Here is a 19018-nt window from a genome sequence, read left to right on the forward strand (position 1 = left end):
CAGAATAGTGAGTACAGAAAATACAGAAGTAAAAGCCATGCCTACATATAAACAAGGTGACTGGAACTTGCCTTGACTAAATGAGCGTCATGTCTGCTGAGCTGATTCTGAGATAGAAATTCCCGATTCACTATCCAGGGATGTCGAAGGACCTGTGCAGCTGTGTGCCTTTGATGAGGATCTACATGCAGCAGTTTAGATACCATATCCTGCAGAAGAAATTTCAATATATTAGACAAACAACAACTTTTATCTCCTTTGACCTGGTCTAAGTTTATCTGATTTAATTTCTGTGAAGAAACTTGGAATCTTTTGCCACATTAAAGGAGTGAGTTGTTTTGAAATTATATCATGTAAAATCTCAAACAGATATACAGATTAACCTCGGCATAGCTTTGCTGCCAGCTATTTTGGTAAATGCACCTAATTATTTGAAAAGAATTTGTGCCTCTGTGGTATCTTCCACATTGTCAGGGCACCCCAAAGCCACTTATAGGCAACAATTTACTTTTTAAATATGCAGTAATAGAAACTTACATTTCGATCGCATCTTTTATGTTGTGTAATGTTCCAAAGTACTTAATAGCCTCATTATCTAAATCTGACACCAAATCTCATAAAAAGGATTTCAATACTGATAATTAGAAGTTTGATCAAAGATGTCATTTTTACAGAGACTTTGAAGTAAGGGGAGAAAGGTGGACAGTTTGAAGGAGGAAATTTAGCAGAAGAGAGATTCACAAGGAAGCTGCCCAGACTGGAAGATCTGTGTTACAAGAAATGATTGGATAGGCTGGGATTGTTTACTTGGAACAGTAAAGGTTGAGAAGAAACCTGATAGAAATGTATAAGATAATGAGGCACATAGGATGAATAGGAAAGCTTTTTTCCCATTACTATAGAAGCCTTAAGATATAGAAGGTTAAGAATAGAATTGAGGAGAAATATTTTTAACTACAGGGTGATAGGAGCTTGGAACCCACTGCCTGAAAGGGTGGTTAAAATAGAAACCCATAACATGTAAGCAGTAGATTAAAAAATATATTCACTTGCAATGCTATAATGCTCAGGTAAAGTTAAACTAGTGTAGTGAATCCTTTGTTGACCAACATGAATATGATGGGTTGGTTGGCCTTCTTCTGTACTACAAAGGTTAATGAGTCTATAAATTGCAGAGCTTCAGGCCGAGTCACAGTTTCATGTTGTTAGCACATTTGCACACTTTTCACCAAGATTTTAATAAGCAGCAAAAAGACAAATAAACAATCTGACACAATCTGATATTTTCAGTCATTGTGGGTAGTGATAAATTATGACCAAAATAGCTCCATGATTCTGATGCTAAAGTAAGAACCTTGATTTTGCACCTCATCTGAAAGATGTCATTTTTGTTAATGTCTTGTGAAGGTTTGTTAATTTTATTGTTCAGGTTAAATGCAAAAGGTCGTAGATATTAGTTGTTTTTGAGCACATATAAACAATTTGGGGGGCTCTTGTGGCACAGTGAATCTGAGTCAGGAGACCTGGGCTCAAGTCCCAGCTACTCTGGAAGTCTATAGTAACATTGCTGAACAAGCTGACATAGGAATATCTATGAATAATATGTCCAACCTTGTTGATGGATGAGATTTGAAAAACTAATTAGGCCAATAAACTCTCTTTACAAAGAAAAGACATGTGTCTTCATTTGTCACTCCACCAACTAGTTTTAAATCTTTAACACCTTTGACAGTCTTGGTACTTTACTGAAGTGGCAGTCTAGAAAATGGTAAGAAATTTCTACAGAGGTCATGATGTTTAGTGCCATCAATTTGGCAGGAGAAAGGGTTGCCCCATGCCAAAGCAATATTGACTAATCAGAAGGATCACTATTAAACTTCCAACCCTCATACTTGAGTTTTGAATAGGGACTAAAGCCACAATCTCTGTCATGGAACAGCCTCCCTCCTGGCGATAGAGCCTTCCCTATGATCTTAGTGCATCACATGATGTGGTCTCGATCTCTAGTTTGTGCTGAGTATTTTATTTTAGTTAGTATAGTGGCTTCAATTAATCTTAACGTCCATTTAGGTAACTGATGGAAGATTTCTGCTGGAAAGTAATTGGACCTAATTGTTGCAGGTGACCAAAGTTGAATTCAAAGTGATGCCATTAGAGACAGGAAATCAATGCTAGTTTTGTTAGTGACCTCTACATCCTGTAAATCTGTGACACAACAAAAATGAAATTAAGTATTTCTAATTATGCTTCTCAAGCCAATCTTTCTAATGGGTATTTGGATGCAGTTAATTTCATAATATTTTGGGGGAATGCAAATGATAATAAATGTTGTGCTCCAGCTTGGGATGCTGAGAAAACTACAAGAGTAATTAGAAATATTTTAAGCAGAGAAACACTGGCTCTTGTGGAATCCTTGGAAACAGGATTCCATTTGTCAAATATATTTGGGGCAATTCCATATAAGGAATATCCTGAAAACATTTTGCCTTTGAACGTTGCATTGATAATTGTTCCTTGTAAGCTAACATTCACTGACCAAAAAGTACAAGTGAAAGAAATATTTAAGGATTAACTTTGCTATCATGAAACAAATGGGAATCTCCTAGATCAAATGGATTTATGCAAGTTATCAAGTATCTGACAGTTTTATGAAACAGACTGCTGAGGTCTGAACAATTGGGAGTCCTAAAGGAGATGCACCTTGTAGTGTCTTGTAGAATGTCATAATGTCAATAGAGGACAGATATGCCTTTTTTTAAGAATTCAAAAGACCATATTTTTACCATAACATTGCAGCTACAAGGTTCACAGCTTAAATCAAAATGATTTTATGAAACAATAATCAAAGACATGTATATTCTTAACTATGCTAACTTGAATGTCCAACTGCATTAAAAATATTCAGGATACAATGAACACAGTTGCTGATTTTCTGAACTGAAATTTTTAACTTAAATTTCCTCCAAAGCCCCTTGACTTACAGCCCAAAATTAATGTCAGATAGTTAGCAACTTAGCCTGCTTTGAAGATTTTCTTATAGTTGACATTTCTTTGCATTTCTGCTTACTTTTGGCAAGCTTTCTCCTTCAGTCACCTCCTGGTAGACTCCCAAATCAGCAACAGGCCCTAGTGAGCATCTGAAACAGGTCAACATCCTCCTGGTAAACAACTCAGGTCAGCATCCTCCTGGTTCTCATATTCTCTTTCTCTTCTTGACCTGTGCTTTGTTGGCTTAGTTCCCTTTCTCTCTTTTTTTCTGTTAATTCCTCTTCTTTCAGACCATGGCTTTTTATGATCCAGCCATTCATATCTTCTTGAGACACTTTTTTTTAATTCAACATTTGCCTCATGACCACTCCCTTTGGATTCCCACCACGAAACCTTTTATCATTTAAACACTCCATTCCTAGACATTAATTAAGACAGAGGGGTATCTTCCCTCAGAGGATTCTTCATCTCTACCATAGACAACAGAATATATTGGGGGTGGGGGTTGGGGGGTGGGGGTGGGGGTAAGTGCTTGAGAAGATTGAAGATCACAATTAGATCAATCTTGACCATCTGAGTAGCACAGGAGGCTTGAGGAAGAGAATGACTTTCTCCTGTTCGTTTTTCTCTTTTTCTTGTGGGTTCATTGACCTTACCTTTTCCTTCCTTCTCAAACTTTCTGTTTCATTTGTTCAAAACCCATTACATTTCTAACTATACCGTGTTCTGCCAAAAAAGTCATTGAAGTGATTTTAATAATTTTATTTCTCTCTCCACAGATCCTGCCAGGTCAATTGAGTAGTTCAAGTACTTTCAGGTTTTATTTCAGATTTCTGCTGCACATTCCTTTGGGTAGGTTGGGGTCATTCTCTTTGGATCAGAGGAAATCAGAGTTGTCAAAAATTAGGGGGATATAAAATAAAAAGATCAGGAAATAATAGAATTAAATAATTGGAGGAAAAGTCAGAGAAGTGTTAGGGAGAAATCTTTGTATGCAAAGAATGCTGTGGATCAGGAACTCACTGCTTAGAAAGGGTGGCAGAACCAGAAAACTCCTGTACATTTAAAACATTTACATATGCCTTTATATATGCTATAATCTGCAGAGCTTGGGCTAAGTCCTAGAGAGTGAACTTAGGATGGCTCGCTCTTTGTGGCTAGCTGAGAATGTTCTCCTGTGTTACAACTTGCTACAATTCTGAATTATAATTGTTCCATTTCTGTGGAAGAGATGGATTGGCATTCACGAACAATTATTAGTCCATTAATATGATTGTTGCACTATTAATTATTGGACAACTTTCTACAGTGAACTTAATGAACAATTAATGTACAACATCTTGAAAATCGCAGGGGGGTTAAGCTGTTTCATGAAGCTATCAGCTCGAGATCAATGTTGATTGATCAGCAAGTTTCACCAATACAAAATTCACAGGATATCTCTTGCTTTCTACACGTTCTGCCGAATTTACACATTAACAATATCGTGCATCATACAAGGTACCATTTTTCTTTCAGTAACATTTCCCACAGTATTTGAAAAGCACGGCCTACCGATTTATCTGCTGGCCTACATTAGTGACACTCACCTTGGCAGCATCAGAAATTGTGTCCCAGTTTCCTCCACTGAGGGCATATTTCCCACTTCCAATGCGTGCCAGGATTTCTTCAGGAGTATCTTCAGGCCCATTCGCAAATGGCGTGAATCTAATTGAGAAGGACAAATTTCATTTGAACCTTTCGATTTCATTCACATTTTTATTTTATGGACATTGCTTAAAAATCTCAAAGACATTGCCTGGGAAAGATTATTGTCAAGTCCACATTTTTAATATGGTTATCTTATAAACAGATGTTACCACAATTTGTATGTCACTGAAAGGGGCTGAAATGTAGCAGATTATTCAGGGGAAAAACATGCACAGTTTGGTTAAAAACTTGGGTCTACTGTCTTCACTGAGTCAAATATCATAGCAATGTACTCACAACTTTCTAAGAAGCATCATACTCCCAAAACATGCAAAGTCTAACTATATTATTGAGAAGGAATGGGGCTAGAAAGTTAGGATGAAAATGGCGTCTCTATGGAAGGATGGAGAGTTGAAAGGGATACAACTTCAGTGAAAGGATAAGCCTTTGATGCAGTGCAGTGTCTGGCGAGGTGAATGGTATTCAGTGCCCATGAGTGCAAATAAGCTAGGGTTCTTGAAGGTTTTGGGTGAAAAGGGGGGTTCCTTGGGCAAGGTAAGCCTAAGGCTTCCTTTTGTCATGAGGTGAGCTTTTTCTCTAAGTTCATTTGTTTAAATTTACCTGCTGGGCATTTCAAATCACAATCCAGTTCACAGAACCTCTAAAAGGATGAGGAAGCTGGTATTGCTAATTCATGCAGACCTGTGTAGAATTTTATAGATTAGGTGTAGAAGCCCTCATTGGATCCAGTCCACAGATTTGAAGAGAAGCATGCAAACTTCTTACTTGCATCCTACTCTTATCGAAAGAACAAGTTAAAATTGAAGCACAGAAGAAAAGCAGCAGAGTTTGAGGAGAAAGTGAGGGGCTTCATTTTACCTGAACCCTTTCTTAGTTTCCCCGAAACTAAATTTAAAACCAGCCCATTGAGACACAAATCAAACAGAAAACTGAACTTTTCTGGAAACATGAATCTATTTCCACGTGTTTTCAATCAGGAGCATTCTTAATCCCTGCATACAGAGGAAAGGTAGAGACAGGTGGCATTTTGCCTCCTTTTCCTTTTTGTGCTGGATGCTCACTTGCAAGGATTGTGCCTGGATCCGACATGATTACACAACAGGGTGGTGTCAGTATGCCTTCTAATGTCGTGTCACTGGGTCACCTCTGTCTTCTTCATTTGTCATTTTCAAATCTCTGCTAATTTTTGGAAATGAATGCTTCACACTCGTGTGATTTGTCTGCTGAACTATTTCTCCCTTGTTTCTTCTCCATAAGATACCAATTCACGCAGAGATATTGTTCAAGATCCAAGAATCCAAATGAATGGACTGCTGAAGCTTCAAACTCTCTTTTGTGGTACCATCTCAGAGGATGATGAACATCTTGCTCAAAGGCTAAGCAGTAAATTAGGTAAAAAGCCTGGTGTGCTGTTACACTCTCTCTCCTTGTAAGCTACCTCTCATTTCAACATTAAGATCAGGTTTCCACCAGACCCATTTAAGATATAAAAAGTTCTAAAATACTGGAAGCAATACGCAGTTCAAGACAATTCAACGGATTTAAAAATTTGTGTCAGCTGTTCAGCACTCATTTGTCTTTTAAGTAGTCGAACAGAGATTTAGTTTAAGTGTTATTTTTAGTGAGAAAGCAGTCAGGGCATGAAGATAGGCAGAGAGGCTCGTAGAAGTTGAGAGGACACAATGAATGGAGAGGAGAGAAAGATCTTTGAGTAGCTCAGGGGATGGGGAGCATCAGTAGGGATGGGACAGATGAAGTATTGAATAAAACTGGGTGGGAGTTAATGGTGGGTTGACTAAACTGCAGATTTTCATGGAAACATGAGGTAGAAATGCCAGGGGTTTTACACATTTCAATTTGATTATATGATAACGTTGTATTCTGTCTGCTACTTCTTTGTCCAATCGCTTAACCTATCCAAACCTTTCTGCAGCCTCCCTGCCTCCTCAATGCTACCTGCCTCTCCACCTTTGTAATTGTCTGTAAACTTAACTAGAATGCCCTCAGTTCCTTAATCTAGGTCATTAAAGTATAAAGTGAAAAGTTGTGGTCCCAACACTGACCCCTGTGGAACACCATTGGTCACTGGCCTCCATCCATTCCCTACTCTCTGCTTTCTGCCAGACAGCCAATCTTTTATCCATGATCGCACCTTATCTCTAACACTATGGGCCCTTATCTTATTCAGCAGCCTCCTGTGCGGCACCAACTTACTTGTTATCTCCTCAAAGAATTCTAACAGATTTTTAGGCATGACCTCCTCTTGATGAAACTGTGCTGAATTTGCCTAATTTTACCATGCACTTCCAAGTACTAAGAAATCTCATCCTTTACAACGGACTCCAAAATATTAGTAACAACTGAGGTCAGGCTAATCAGCATATAATTTCCTGTCTTTTGCCTTCCTCTCTTCTTAAACAAGGGCATTACATTAGCGATTTTTCAGTCCTTTAGAACTTCCTGACTCCAGTGGTACATGAAAGATCACTACTGAAGCCTCCATTACCTCTTTAACAGTCTCCTTCAGAACTGTGGGATGTAGCCTATCTGGTTCGAGTGATTTATCCACTTTCAGACCTTTCAGTGTTTCCAGCACCTTCTCCTTGGTCATGGTCACCATACTCATCCCTCCCCCATGACTCTCTTGAATTTTTGGGATATTACTCATGTCTTCCACTGAGAAGACTGACACAAAATACCTATTCTGTTCCTCAGCAATTTCTTTGTTCCCCATTACTACATCTCCGGCATCATTTTCCAGCAGCTCAATGTCTACCTTTGCCTCTCTTTTGCCCTTTATATATCTAAAAAAAACTTTTGCAATCTTTCCTAATATTACTGGATTACTTATTGTCATATTTAATCTTCACCCTCTTTATTCCTTTCTTCATTGTCCTCTGTTGGTCTTTGTAGGCTTCCCAATCCCCTGGCTTCTCACTGCCCTTCGCCACATTATATGTTTTCTCTTTCGCTTTTTTGCTGTCTCTGACTTCCCTGGTCAGCCATGGTTGCCTCATCCACCCTGTAACATGCTTCTTTTTCCTTGGGGTGAATTTTTGCTGTATGTCTCAAATTATTCCCAAAACCTACTGCCATTGCTGTTCCAGTCTTTCCTCCTAGGTTCCTCTCTCAGTCAATTCTGGTCAGCTCCTCCCTCATGCTTCTGTCATTGCCTTTGTTCAACTGTAATACCATTACATCTGATTCCACCTTCTCCCTTTCAAATTGCAGAGTAAACTCTATCATATTATGGTCACTGCCTCCTATGGGCTCCTTCACCTTAAGTTCCCTTATCAAGTCTGCCTCATTGCCTCATTGTCTGTTCCTTAGTGGGCTCCACCACAATTGCTCCAAAAAGCCACCTCATAGACATTCCACAAATTCCTTTTCTTGCAATCCACTAGTAACCTGTTTTTCAGAGTCCACCTGTATATTGAAATTCCCCACAATCACTGTAACCTTGCCTTTCTTGCACATCTTTTCTATCTCTTGGTGTATCTTATGCCCCAAATCCTGACCTCTGTTTGGAGGCTTGTAGATAACTCCTATTAAAAAACCAAAAAAGATTTTTGTTTTACCTTTTGTGGTTCCTCAACTCTACCCACACAGATTCTACTTCATCTGACCCTACTTTGTTTATTGCTATTGATTTAATTTCACTTTTTAACAAGGCAACCCCACCCCTTCTGCCCACCTGACTGTCTTTTCAATAGGTTTTATTTCCTTGGATATTTAGCTCCCAATCCTGATCCCCTGCAGCCACATCTCTGTGATGCCCACAACGTCATACCTGCCAACCTTGATCTGCACCACAAGCACATTTACCTAATTTTGTATACTGCGTGCATTCAGATACAACACCTTCAGTCCTGTGTGGACCATCCCTTTTCTCATTGCCATTCATTTATCCAGTGTCTTTGAAGTTTGATTCCTAACCATTTTCAAGCACTCTGTATTATTTTGTGTGCTGGGGACTTTAATAACTTCTCCTGAGTTCTCCCTTCTTTTCATATTTTTCAATGCAGTTGAATCCACCGCCACAGATGTTAACCTGCTGCTTTGCTTCACACTGGTAATTCTACTTCTTGGAGTTTTACCCTTCCTTTCACCCCAATTTTTCTTTTAAAGTCCTGTACTCATCATGTACTTACCACCCTTCACTTAATGCATCTCAGGGCTTTGTGAGGAGCTGACAGGATGTGGTTCCAGTGATTCTGGTGTATACATGTCTCAATTGCAGTTAAGAGGAGCAAATAAAGACTTATGGCACAAAGGAGGCCATTCAGCCAGTCATGTTCTAGACAGCCAAAACGAGCCTTTAACATTGGCCTATACAGATCTTTTCCCAGATTTCATCTAAATCTAATGGAATTGTGATCATTCCCACTGAAATACTCTCTTCCTGATATTCCTTCAAACTCTCCAGATTTGTTCCTTAAAACCAAGTCCCAAGTTGTTTCTTTTGTTGGGCTTGTTATATTGTGTTAAAAAGATTTTCTTGAATGAATTTTAAGATTTCTGCATCTTTTTACGTGAAGTTATCTCAGTTAATATTAGGACAGTTGAAGCCCTTTATCTATCCTTATGTTTCTGTCTTTTTTTTAAGAATTAGAATTAGAATAAGAATCCTGACAAAGGACAAGACATACAATTAGAATCCTGACAGTGTGGAAATAGGCCCTTCAGCCCAACAAGTCCACACCGACCTTCTGAAGAATAACTCACTCAGACCCATCCCCCTACCCTATATTTACCCCCAACTTATACTGCCCTGAACACCATGGGCAAATTAGCATGGCCAATTCACCTAACATGTTTGGATTGTGGGAGGAAACCAGAGCATCCAGAGGAAACCCACACAAAGAAAGGAAGAACATGCAAACCCCACACAGTTGATTACCCAAGGCTGGAATCGAACCCGGGTCCCTGGTGCTGTGAGGCAGCAGTGGTAACCACTGAGCCACTGTGCTGCCCCTGTTTTCAGGAGGTTAGGAACATAGGAATAGGAGAAGGCCATTTGCCCCTCAAGCCTCTTGCATCATTCAATGAGATTGTGGCTGATATGTGACCAAACTCCATATATCTGCCTTTGGCCCATATCCCTTAATAACTTTGCTTAACAAAATTTATCTTGCATTAGAAATTAACAACTGATTCAGCATCCACTACAGCTTTAGAAGAGTTGCCAAATATCTACCAACCTATGTGTGTAGAAGTGCTTCCTAACATCTGTCCTGAATGGTCTGACACTAATTCTCAGACAATATCCCCTAGTTGTAGAATCCCCAACCATTGGAAATAGTTTACCTTTGTTTATCCTGTTTTTCCTGATAATATATTGAAGACTTTGGTCAGATCACCCCCAGATTCTCGAGAAAACAGACCTAATTTGTGTAAACTCTCATCACAACTTAACCCCTGAAGTCCACACATCATTCTTGTCAACCTATGCTACACTCCCTCCAAGGCCAATATATTCTTCTTAAGGTGTGGTGCCCCGATCTGCTCACGGTATTCCAAGTGGGGTCTAACCGGGAGGGGGGGTGATGGGGGGCAGGTTTGTATAATTGTAGCATAATGTCTGCATGCTTGTACTCCACTCCTCTAGATATAAAGGCTAGCATTCCATTAACTTTCTTGATTATTTTCTACACCTGTTTATGATATATTAAAAAATCTATGCACCTGAACCCTCAAGTTCATACCATCTAGAAAGATCAAGGGCGGCACGGTGGCACAGTGGTTAGCACTGCTGCCTCACAGTGCCGGAGACCCGGGTTCAATTCCCGCCTCAGGCGACCGACTGTGTGGAGTTTGCACGTTCTCCCCGTGTCTGCGTGGGTTTCCTCCGGGTGCTCCGGTTTCCTCCCACAGTCACAAAGATGTGCAGGTTAGGTGAATTGGCCATGCTAAATTGCCCGTAGTGTTAGGTAAGGGGTAAATGTAGGGGTATGGGTGGGTTGCGCTTCGGCGGGTCGGTGTGGACTTGTTGGGCCGAAGGGCCTGTTTCCACACTGTAAAGTAATCTAATCTAATCCCCAATGAATAACCTCACATTTGCCTACATTGAGTTCCATCTGGCACAGTTTTGTTAATTCACTTAGCCAATCAATTTCCTTTTGTAATTTTATGCTATCATGTACACTGTCTATCTTCACATTTTGGTTATCTTCACATTTATTCTTCTATCTCCATGACTATTTGTGTGTCAATAAGTTACACTCAGCAATTTGAGTGTCCCACTTTTGTTCCTCAGTTTAATTGGCGTGATTTGAGCACTCCATCACAGCAGAACAGTAAACTTTGGGGTGATGAGGGACAGAAAAAGAAATTCATGCTATTTGTTTCATTGCCTAGTAGCTGCTGACACATTCCATGGATGAAAATATTTGCTGGCTTACCCTGCTAGCATAGTGTAGAGTAGAATCCCCAAGCTCCACATGTCACAAGCTGCATCGTATCCTTGCCTCTTGAGCACCTACAACAGAAATGTGACAAAGGTATTACTCAGCTTAAGGCTATACAATGGCTCAGAAATGAAGTCTATTTTACCATTAAGTTGATACAATTGTTGGGAAAACCATAATAAGGGCAGCATGGTGGCTCAGTGTTTGGCAGTACTGCCTCACAGTGCCAGAGACTTGGATTGGATTCCAGCCTTGAGACACTGTCTGTGTGGAGTTTACATGTTCTCCCTATATCTGTGTGGGTTTTTGGCAGTTTGGTTTCCTCACACAAGATGTCCAGGTTAAGTGGATTAACCATGTTAAATTGTCTGTGGTGTCAAGGGATGTGCATACTTGGTGGATTAGCCATGGGAAAATTTAGGGATAGGATAGGGGGCTGGGTTTAAATGGGTTGGTCTTTGGAGGGTCGATACAGTATCAATGGGCCGTATGGCCTCTTTTTGCACTATAGGGTATCTATGATTTGTCATCAGTAGACATTAAAGAAATTTTCCCTTCCCTCACCCCTTGCTCACATGACAGGTAGGAGAAGACTGGATGGAGAAGAAGGAGACTAAAACTATCAAATATTTGTAATGCCAATCCCAGTTGCTAAAGCTGTGTCAACTTACAATTTAACTGTGACACGTTTTGGTATAAAGTTAAAAATGACACAACAACAGGTATAGTCCAACAGGTTTTTTGGAAGTGCTAGCTTTTGGAGCACAGCTCCTTCATCCAGTAGCTGTGGAGCAGGATCATAAGACACAGAATTTATCGCAAAATATCACAGTGTCATGCATGCAACTGATACCATATATTGAACAAATCTAGATTTCTGTTTAGTCTTTCATCTCTTAGAATGGATTGCAGGCTTCGGTTCATTGATATGTAAATCCCACAACTTCTTTCAAGTCACATTCTTGAGATAACCGAAGGCTTTTTAAAAATAGGTGACATCTCAGCTCAGACAATGCATTAAAGGTATGAGGTGAGAGGCTATCTTTATCCCCATCCTGAGTCATGCTGGTTCTATCATGTGGCACAGTGGCTCAGTGGTTAGCACTGCTGCCTCACAGTGCCAGGGACCCAGGTTTGATTCCAGCTTTGGGCAACTGTCTGTGTGGAGTTTGCACATTCGCCCTGTGTCTGCATGGGTTTCCTCTGGGTGTACCAGTTTCCTCATTCAGTCCAAAAATGTGCAGTTTAGGTGAATTGGTCATGCTAAATTGCCCATAGTGTTAGGTGCATTAGTCAGAGGGAATGGGTCTGGGTGGGTTATTCTCCGGAATGTCAGTATGGACTTGTTGGGCTGAAGGGCCTGTTTCCATGCTTAGAGAATCTAATCTAATGTATTTCCAAAGTAGGAATTTATAAAATGTTACATGGATTGACCGCCTGCAGATTGTGTGCTTTTTGAATAAAATAGAATGTATCTGTAATTACACTTCTGCATGTGTGTGTGTGTGCGCATGCATGGGGGTTGGAGGGGGAGGGAGATAGAGAGAGAGTGTGTGTGTGTGTGTGTGTGTGTGTGTGTGTGTGTGTGCCTCTTGAGGGGTGTATATGTCTGCGTGTGTCTGAGAGAGAGCATGTGTAAGAGAGAGGGTCTGCGTGAGTGTGTATATAAGAGTATGTGTGTGTGTGTGTGAGAGAGAGAGAGTGTAGAATGTACTGGGGTCACCTGTAATGTGACATGAACTCAAGGTCCCTATTAAGGCCATTCTCATGGATACCAAACTTGGCTATCAGCCTCTGCTTGGCCACTCTGTGTTGTTGTGTATCCCCTTGGTCAGATCCACCGACATCAAGCCGGTGTTCTTCTCTGACCACTGCCTCCTGCTGACCGACTGTCACCTACAGGATGAACAGCGGGTGGGCAAGGAAACGTGGAAACTGAACACTAAGCTGTTGACCCCGGGAAACATCGAAGAGCTCAAGAGGGATTACGCAGGTTGGAGAACCGTGAAGCCCCTCTTTGAGTCTCCAGCAGACTGGTGGGAAAAGGTAAAAGGGAACATCAAGAGATTCTTTATCCTCAAAGGTGTCCAGGAGGCGAGAGAGACGCGGGGAAAACTGTCCCAGCTCCAGGAAAGTATGCAGAACCTGCTCCTGCTGCATACGATGGGGGTCGATGTCACGGAGGACCTCAAGGAGGTGAAGGGCCAGCAAGCCTCGCTCTTTGCCTCGGAGGCCTCCAGGATAATCTTCCGGTCCAGGGTCCGCTCGGTGGAGCAGGATGAGACGTGCTCACGTTTCTTCTTCCAGAAGGTGCACAAAGAGAGCTCCGTGCTCAGCAGCCTGAAGAAAGAAGATGGCTCGGTAACGTCATCTCAGGCTGACGTCATGAGGATCAGCAAATCCTTCTATGCCAGCCTGTATGACTCGAAGCCAACTGACAGCGCGGCCTCCCAGTCGTTCCTGTCCTCTATCACGGAGGTCCGAGATGACGGAACACGAGAGAGGCTGGACCAGCCGCTATCTCTGGATGAGCTGACCAAGGCCCACGAGTCCTTCGAAAAGAATAAAACTCCCGGAAGCGACGGCTTACCGGTCGAGATTTATTCCGCTCTTTGGGACTTGATCGGCCAGGACCTGCTGGAGGTATATGTCAGTATGCTTCAGGCAGGTACCATGAGTGAATCCATGAGGAAAGGCATCATCACCCTCATCTACAAGCGGAAGGGGGAGAGGGAGGAAATCAGAAATTGGAGACCGATCTCACTGTTAAATACAGACTACAAAATCTTGTCAAAGGTCATCGCCAACCGGGTCAGGTCTGCTCTGGGATCGGTGATCCACCCGGACCAAACCTGTGCTGTACCGGGCAGGAAGATCTCTGAGAGTCTTGCACTCCTCAGGGATACGATTGCCTACGTGCAGGACAGGGGGGTGGACACCTGCCTCATCAGCCTGGACCAGGAGAAAGCCTTTGACAGGATATCGCATACATATATGAGGGATGTCCTCTCCAAAATGGGCTTTGGGGAAGGAATCGGAAATTGGATCAGACTGCTCTACACCAACATTGTCAGTGCAGTCTCAATCAATGGGTGGGAATCAGAAAGCTTCCCTGTAAGATCTGGAGTCAGGCAGGGATGCCCCCTCTTACCCGCCTTGTTTGTGTGTTGCATAGAGCCATTTGCCAAATCCATCAGGAAGGATGCGAGCCTGAGAGGGGTGACTATTCCTGGCAGCGGGGGCCTACAGGTTAAGGCCTCCCTGTACATGGATGACGTCGCTGTTTTCTGCTCGGATCCACTGTCCGTGCACAGACTCATGTGCATCTGTGACCAGTTCGAACGGGCCTCGGGGGCCAAGGTAAACCGAGGCAAGAGCGAGGCCATGCTCTTCGGGAACTGGGCCGACCAATCCTCTATCCCCTTCACCATCAGGACTGACCACCTGAAGGTGCTGGGTATTTGGTTCGGGGGGGCTGGGGCGTGCGCCAAGACCTGGGTGGAGCGGATCAGGAAGATGAGACAGAAACTAGGCAGATGGGGGCAACGGTCGCTCTCCATCGCGGGAAAAAACCTGGTCATCAGGTGTGAGGTACTCTCAGTATTGCTATATGTGGCACAAGTCTGGCCTATCCCCAGGACCTGTGCCGCCGCAGTCACCCGGGCCATCTTCCACTTCATTTGGAGATCAAAGATGGACCGGGTCCGAAGAGACACAATGTACAAAGACCGGGGCAATGGGGGAAAAAACACACCCAATGCCACCCTCACCCTGATGGCCACCTTTGTGTGTGGCTGCATCAAGCTGTGCGTGGATCCCCGGTACGCAAACACCAAGTGTCACTACGTACTGAGGTTCTACCTGTCCCCGGTGTTGCGAAGGATGGGCCTGGCCTCGCTGCCGTGGAACGCTCCGAGTAGTTGGACCGTTCCGTATCACCTGTCCTTCGTGGAGAAATTTATAAGGAAAAACACCTTTGACCACAAGTCCATCAGGAAGTGGTCAGCACGTAGTGTCCTTGAGACCCTTCGGGAAAAGGAGAGGGCGGATCCTGTCGAGCGGTTCCCTGAGCAGACTGTCAAAGCCATTTGGCAGAATGCCTCATCACCAGAACTTTCCAACAAGCACCAAAACATGGCTTGGCTGGTGGTGAGAAGGGCTCTGCCTGTGAGATCCTTCATGCACGCCCGGACTCTCTGTCGCACCGCACGCTGCCCTCGAAGTGGCTGCGGTGGGGACGAGACTGTCACACACCTCCTTCTGGAATGTGCCTATGCAGAGGAAGTCTGGAGAGGAATGCAGTGGTGCTTGTTGAGGTTCGTCCCGAGCAGCGCCGTGACGCGGGACTCCGTGCTCTACGGCCTGTTCCCCGGGACTCACACCGAGACGAACATTAACTGCGCCTGGAGGATCATCAACTCGGTGAAGGACGCTCTCTGGGCAGTCCGAAACCTGTTGATCTTCCAGCTGAAGGAGTTGTCCCTGACTGAGTGTTGCAGACTGGCACATTCCAAGGTCCAAGACTACGTGTTGAGGGACGCGCTGAAGCTTAGGGCAGCTGCCGCCAAGGCGCGGTGGGGAAAGACCACCGTGTAAGATCGGCCTGCCTAAAGAAGAACAGGGGGCCCATGCGGACGTTTTTTGGGCTCTGCTGATGCCTCAGCCAAATATAGGTGCATAAGATTGAGAAATGCACAGATCTGTGTATAACAATGATAAATTCTGATATGTGTATATAAATGTTGACATATGTATGGCATGACCAAATGTACAGACCATCAAATCATTTTATGAATAAAGTATATTTTTGAAATAAAAAAAAGTATCCCCTGGGCTGCACAGTAGCTCAGTGATTAGCACTGCTGCCTCACAGCACCAGGGTCCCAGGTTTGATTGCAGCCTCGGGTGATTGTATGCACATTCTCCCCGTGTCTGTGTGGGTTTCCTATGGGTCCACTGGTTTCCTCCCACAATCCAAAGATGTGCAGGTTGGGTGAATTGGCCATGCTAAGTTGCCTGTAGTGTAGGTTATTAGTTAGGGGTAAATATAGATTAGAGGACTGGGTCTGGGTAGGTTACTTTTCGGAGGGTCAGTGTGGACATTTCAGGCAAGTCCATCTAATTCTAATTCTAATCCTAATTCCAAAGTCCGCCTTGGAGGATGGTCACCTGAAAATCTGAGGTTGAATGTCCCTGACTGCTGAAGTGTTCCCCGAATGGAGAGATCACCTCTGTCTGGTGATTGTTGCGCAGTGTCCATTCATCCATTGTCATAGCGTCTGCTTGGTCTCGCCAATGTACCAGGGTATCCTTGCCTGCAGTGTATGAGACAGACAACATTGGCCGAGTCACATGAGTACCTGCCGTGTACAGGGTGGGTGTTCTCCATGTGGTATCCATGTCAACACTCTGACATGTCTCGCAGTGATTGCCATGATAGGGTTGTATGGTATTGTGGTCTATGTTGTCCTGAAGGCAGGGCAGTTTGCTGCGAACAATGGTTTGTTTAAGGTTTGGCAGTTGTTTAAAGGCGAGAAGTGGAGGCATGGGATAGGTCTTGGCGTGGTGTTCATCCTCATGTGCTGCAGGCAAGGATGCCTCGAGGCATGGTACATTGGCGAGACCAAGCAGATGCTGCAAAAATGGATGAATGGGCAATGCACAAATTCACCAGACAGGGATGTTCCCTCCCAATTGGGGAACCCTTCAGTGCTCAGGGACATTCGGTCTCGAATTTTCAGGTGACCATCCTCCAAGGTGGACTTTGGGATATGCAACAATGCAGAATGGCCGAGCAGAGGCTGATAGCCAAGTTCAGTACCCATGTTGATGACCTCAACTGGGACCTTGTGTTACCCCACAGGTTACCCCACTATACTATACACTCATACACACACATGTGCACACTCTTACATAGTCACACACTCATGCAGACCCTCTCTCATACACAAGCTCTTTCTCAGACACACACACATACAACCCCCCCAAGAGGCACATACCGTAAACACACACACTCACATTCTCTCTCTCTCTCACTTTCCATACCCCCTTATATGTATGCTTGCACACACACATATAGGTCTATGGGGTGAGTTTGCATTTGCACAATTGTAATTGCAGATACCTTGTATTTTGTTCAAAAAGCACACAATCTGCAGGCAGTTAATGCAGGCAGCCAATCCACGTAACGTTTTATAAATTCCTACTTTGGAAACAGAACCCATCTGACTCAAGACGGGGATACAGACAGACTTTAAATTTACACCATTAATGCATTGTCTGTGCTGAAATGTCACCTATTTTTATAAAACCTTATGTTATCTTGAGAATGTGACTTGAAAGAAGTTCTGGGATTTATATATTAATGAACCGAAAACTACAACCTATTCTAAAAGATGAAAGGTTTAACAGCAATCGTGGATTGTTCAATATATCGTATCAGTTGCTTACATGATACTGTAACCTTTTGTTATAAATTCTGTGTCTTATGATCCTACTCCACAGCTATTGGATTAAGGAGCAGCGCTCCAAAACCTAGTACTTCCAAATAAACCTGTTTGACTCTATCTGTTGTGTCATTTTTAACTTCGTCCACACCAGTCTAACACTGGCACCTCCACATCAAGGTTTTAGTATGTCAGATAACCCACTCTGGAGAGGAATGGATGTAATTAAAAGGACCAAATCTTCCAGTCAGCATCAAGAACTTCTCTTTCCAACACAAACCAAATTATACCTAATTTACTTGACCCATTGCAATTTTTTTTCCAATCTTCTGCTGGAAGATCCTATGGGTCAGAGAGCCAGGAATCCACAGAAACACCAACAAAGGGATTAAAAAAGAAGCCACATCTCCTTCAATAGCTGCTATTTTCTGATAAATTACAGTTTAAATGTCCCAGAACCCCATGGTCTGTAAGTGGGACTGTATAAGTAATGATAATTGTTTCAGTGGATGGGGTGTTTGGTGAATGAGTTGGAACAGGGCAAATTCTGGAGCTGGACCAGAACAGGGTAGAGTTGAGCTGAATTGGAATGAGGCAAAAGCAGAAGCTGGAGGGAATAGGAGGCAAAGTTGGGAGTTGAATTGTACTGGGTTGGAACCCAGGAGCTGGATTGGATTGGGCAGAGTTGAGAGTTGGAACAGAAAGAGATGATGTTAGAAGTCAGATTCGAATGAAAATGGAATTGGGAATGCGGTGGATTTGGGATACGCATCAAACACAGAGTTGGGACTTAATTAGAATGGGATGCAGCCAGGAAACAGATTGGAGCTGGGGAAGACTGGAAGAGTCATAGAGATAGGAGAGCCAGAATTTAGGTGAATTTACTTATGGCTGCATGTTCTGTACCCTAAGTGCCAGGGTCAAGGTGTGACTGAGTGGCTGGAGAGATGGGAAGATGAACAACCAATGGCCATTGTTGATATCAATAAAAAGAGCTAGATGATGTTACAGTCAGAATTTAGGGAACTAGGTCGGAAATTAATGAGCAGTGTCTGTACTGGTACCACATGCAAGTGAGTATAGCGGAGGATAAAGGGATGCAAGTTGAGTGCATAGATGGTTGAATATGAAGGGCTTTGGGATCATTTGGAACATTGGAATTAGTTTCAGCAGATATTGGATCTTTCGAGACTGTAGCAGTTGTACCTAATCAGAATTTCCTTGTGGAGTAATGTGCTAGTGCTACTGATGAGACATCTAACTAACTTGGAAGGGATGTGGGAAACAGGTGGAATATTAGTGAGGAACACCAAAGTCCACAGAATACTAGGAAAGATACATATCTCTGGATAACAAAATAATAATCTATTTGGTGGTTTCAGCATAAAAGAAAATGTAATAAAGTCTAAGTTAGGGTAACAGTGAGGTAGAGGTAGAGGTAGCTAGCGGTCTGTTCCATGCCAATCA

General features: G+C 42.9%; 1 protein-coding gene across 5 annotated transcripts in view; it reads right to left on the bottom strand.

Annotated features, from left to right (window-relative positions):
• Window positions 1-19018, bottom strand: part of rps6ka2 (ribosomal protein S6 kinase, polypeptide 2) — a 436546-nt gene that overhangs the window by 11479 nt on the left and 406049 nt on the right. For all 5 annotated transcript variants that reach the window (XM_072581035.1, XM_072581037.1, XM_072581038.1 and 2 more), the window contains 3 exons: window positions 11100-11176; window positions 4578-4695; window positions 72-209 (listed from right to left, as the gene is read on the bottom strand). In XM_072581035.1, coding sequence (XP_072437136.1) covers window positions 72-209; window positions 4578-4695; window positions 11100-11176 — 333 coding nt within the window. The remainder of the gene's footprint in view (window positions 1-71; window positions 210-4577; window positions 4696-11099; window positions 11177-19018) is intronic.

This window comes from Chiloscyllium punctatum, chromosome 11 (assembly GCF_047496795.1).
Source record: "Chiloscyllium punctatum isolate Juve2018m chromosome 11, sChiPun1.3, whole genome shotgun sequence".
NCBI lineage: Eukaryota > Metazoa > Chordata > Chondrichthyes > Orectolobiformes > Hemiscylliidae > Chiloscyllium > Chiloscyllium punctatum.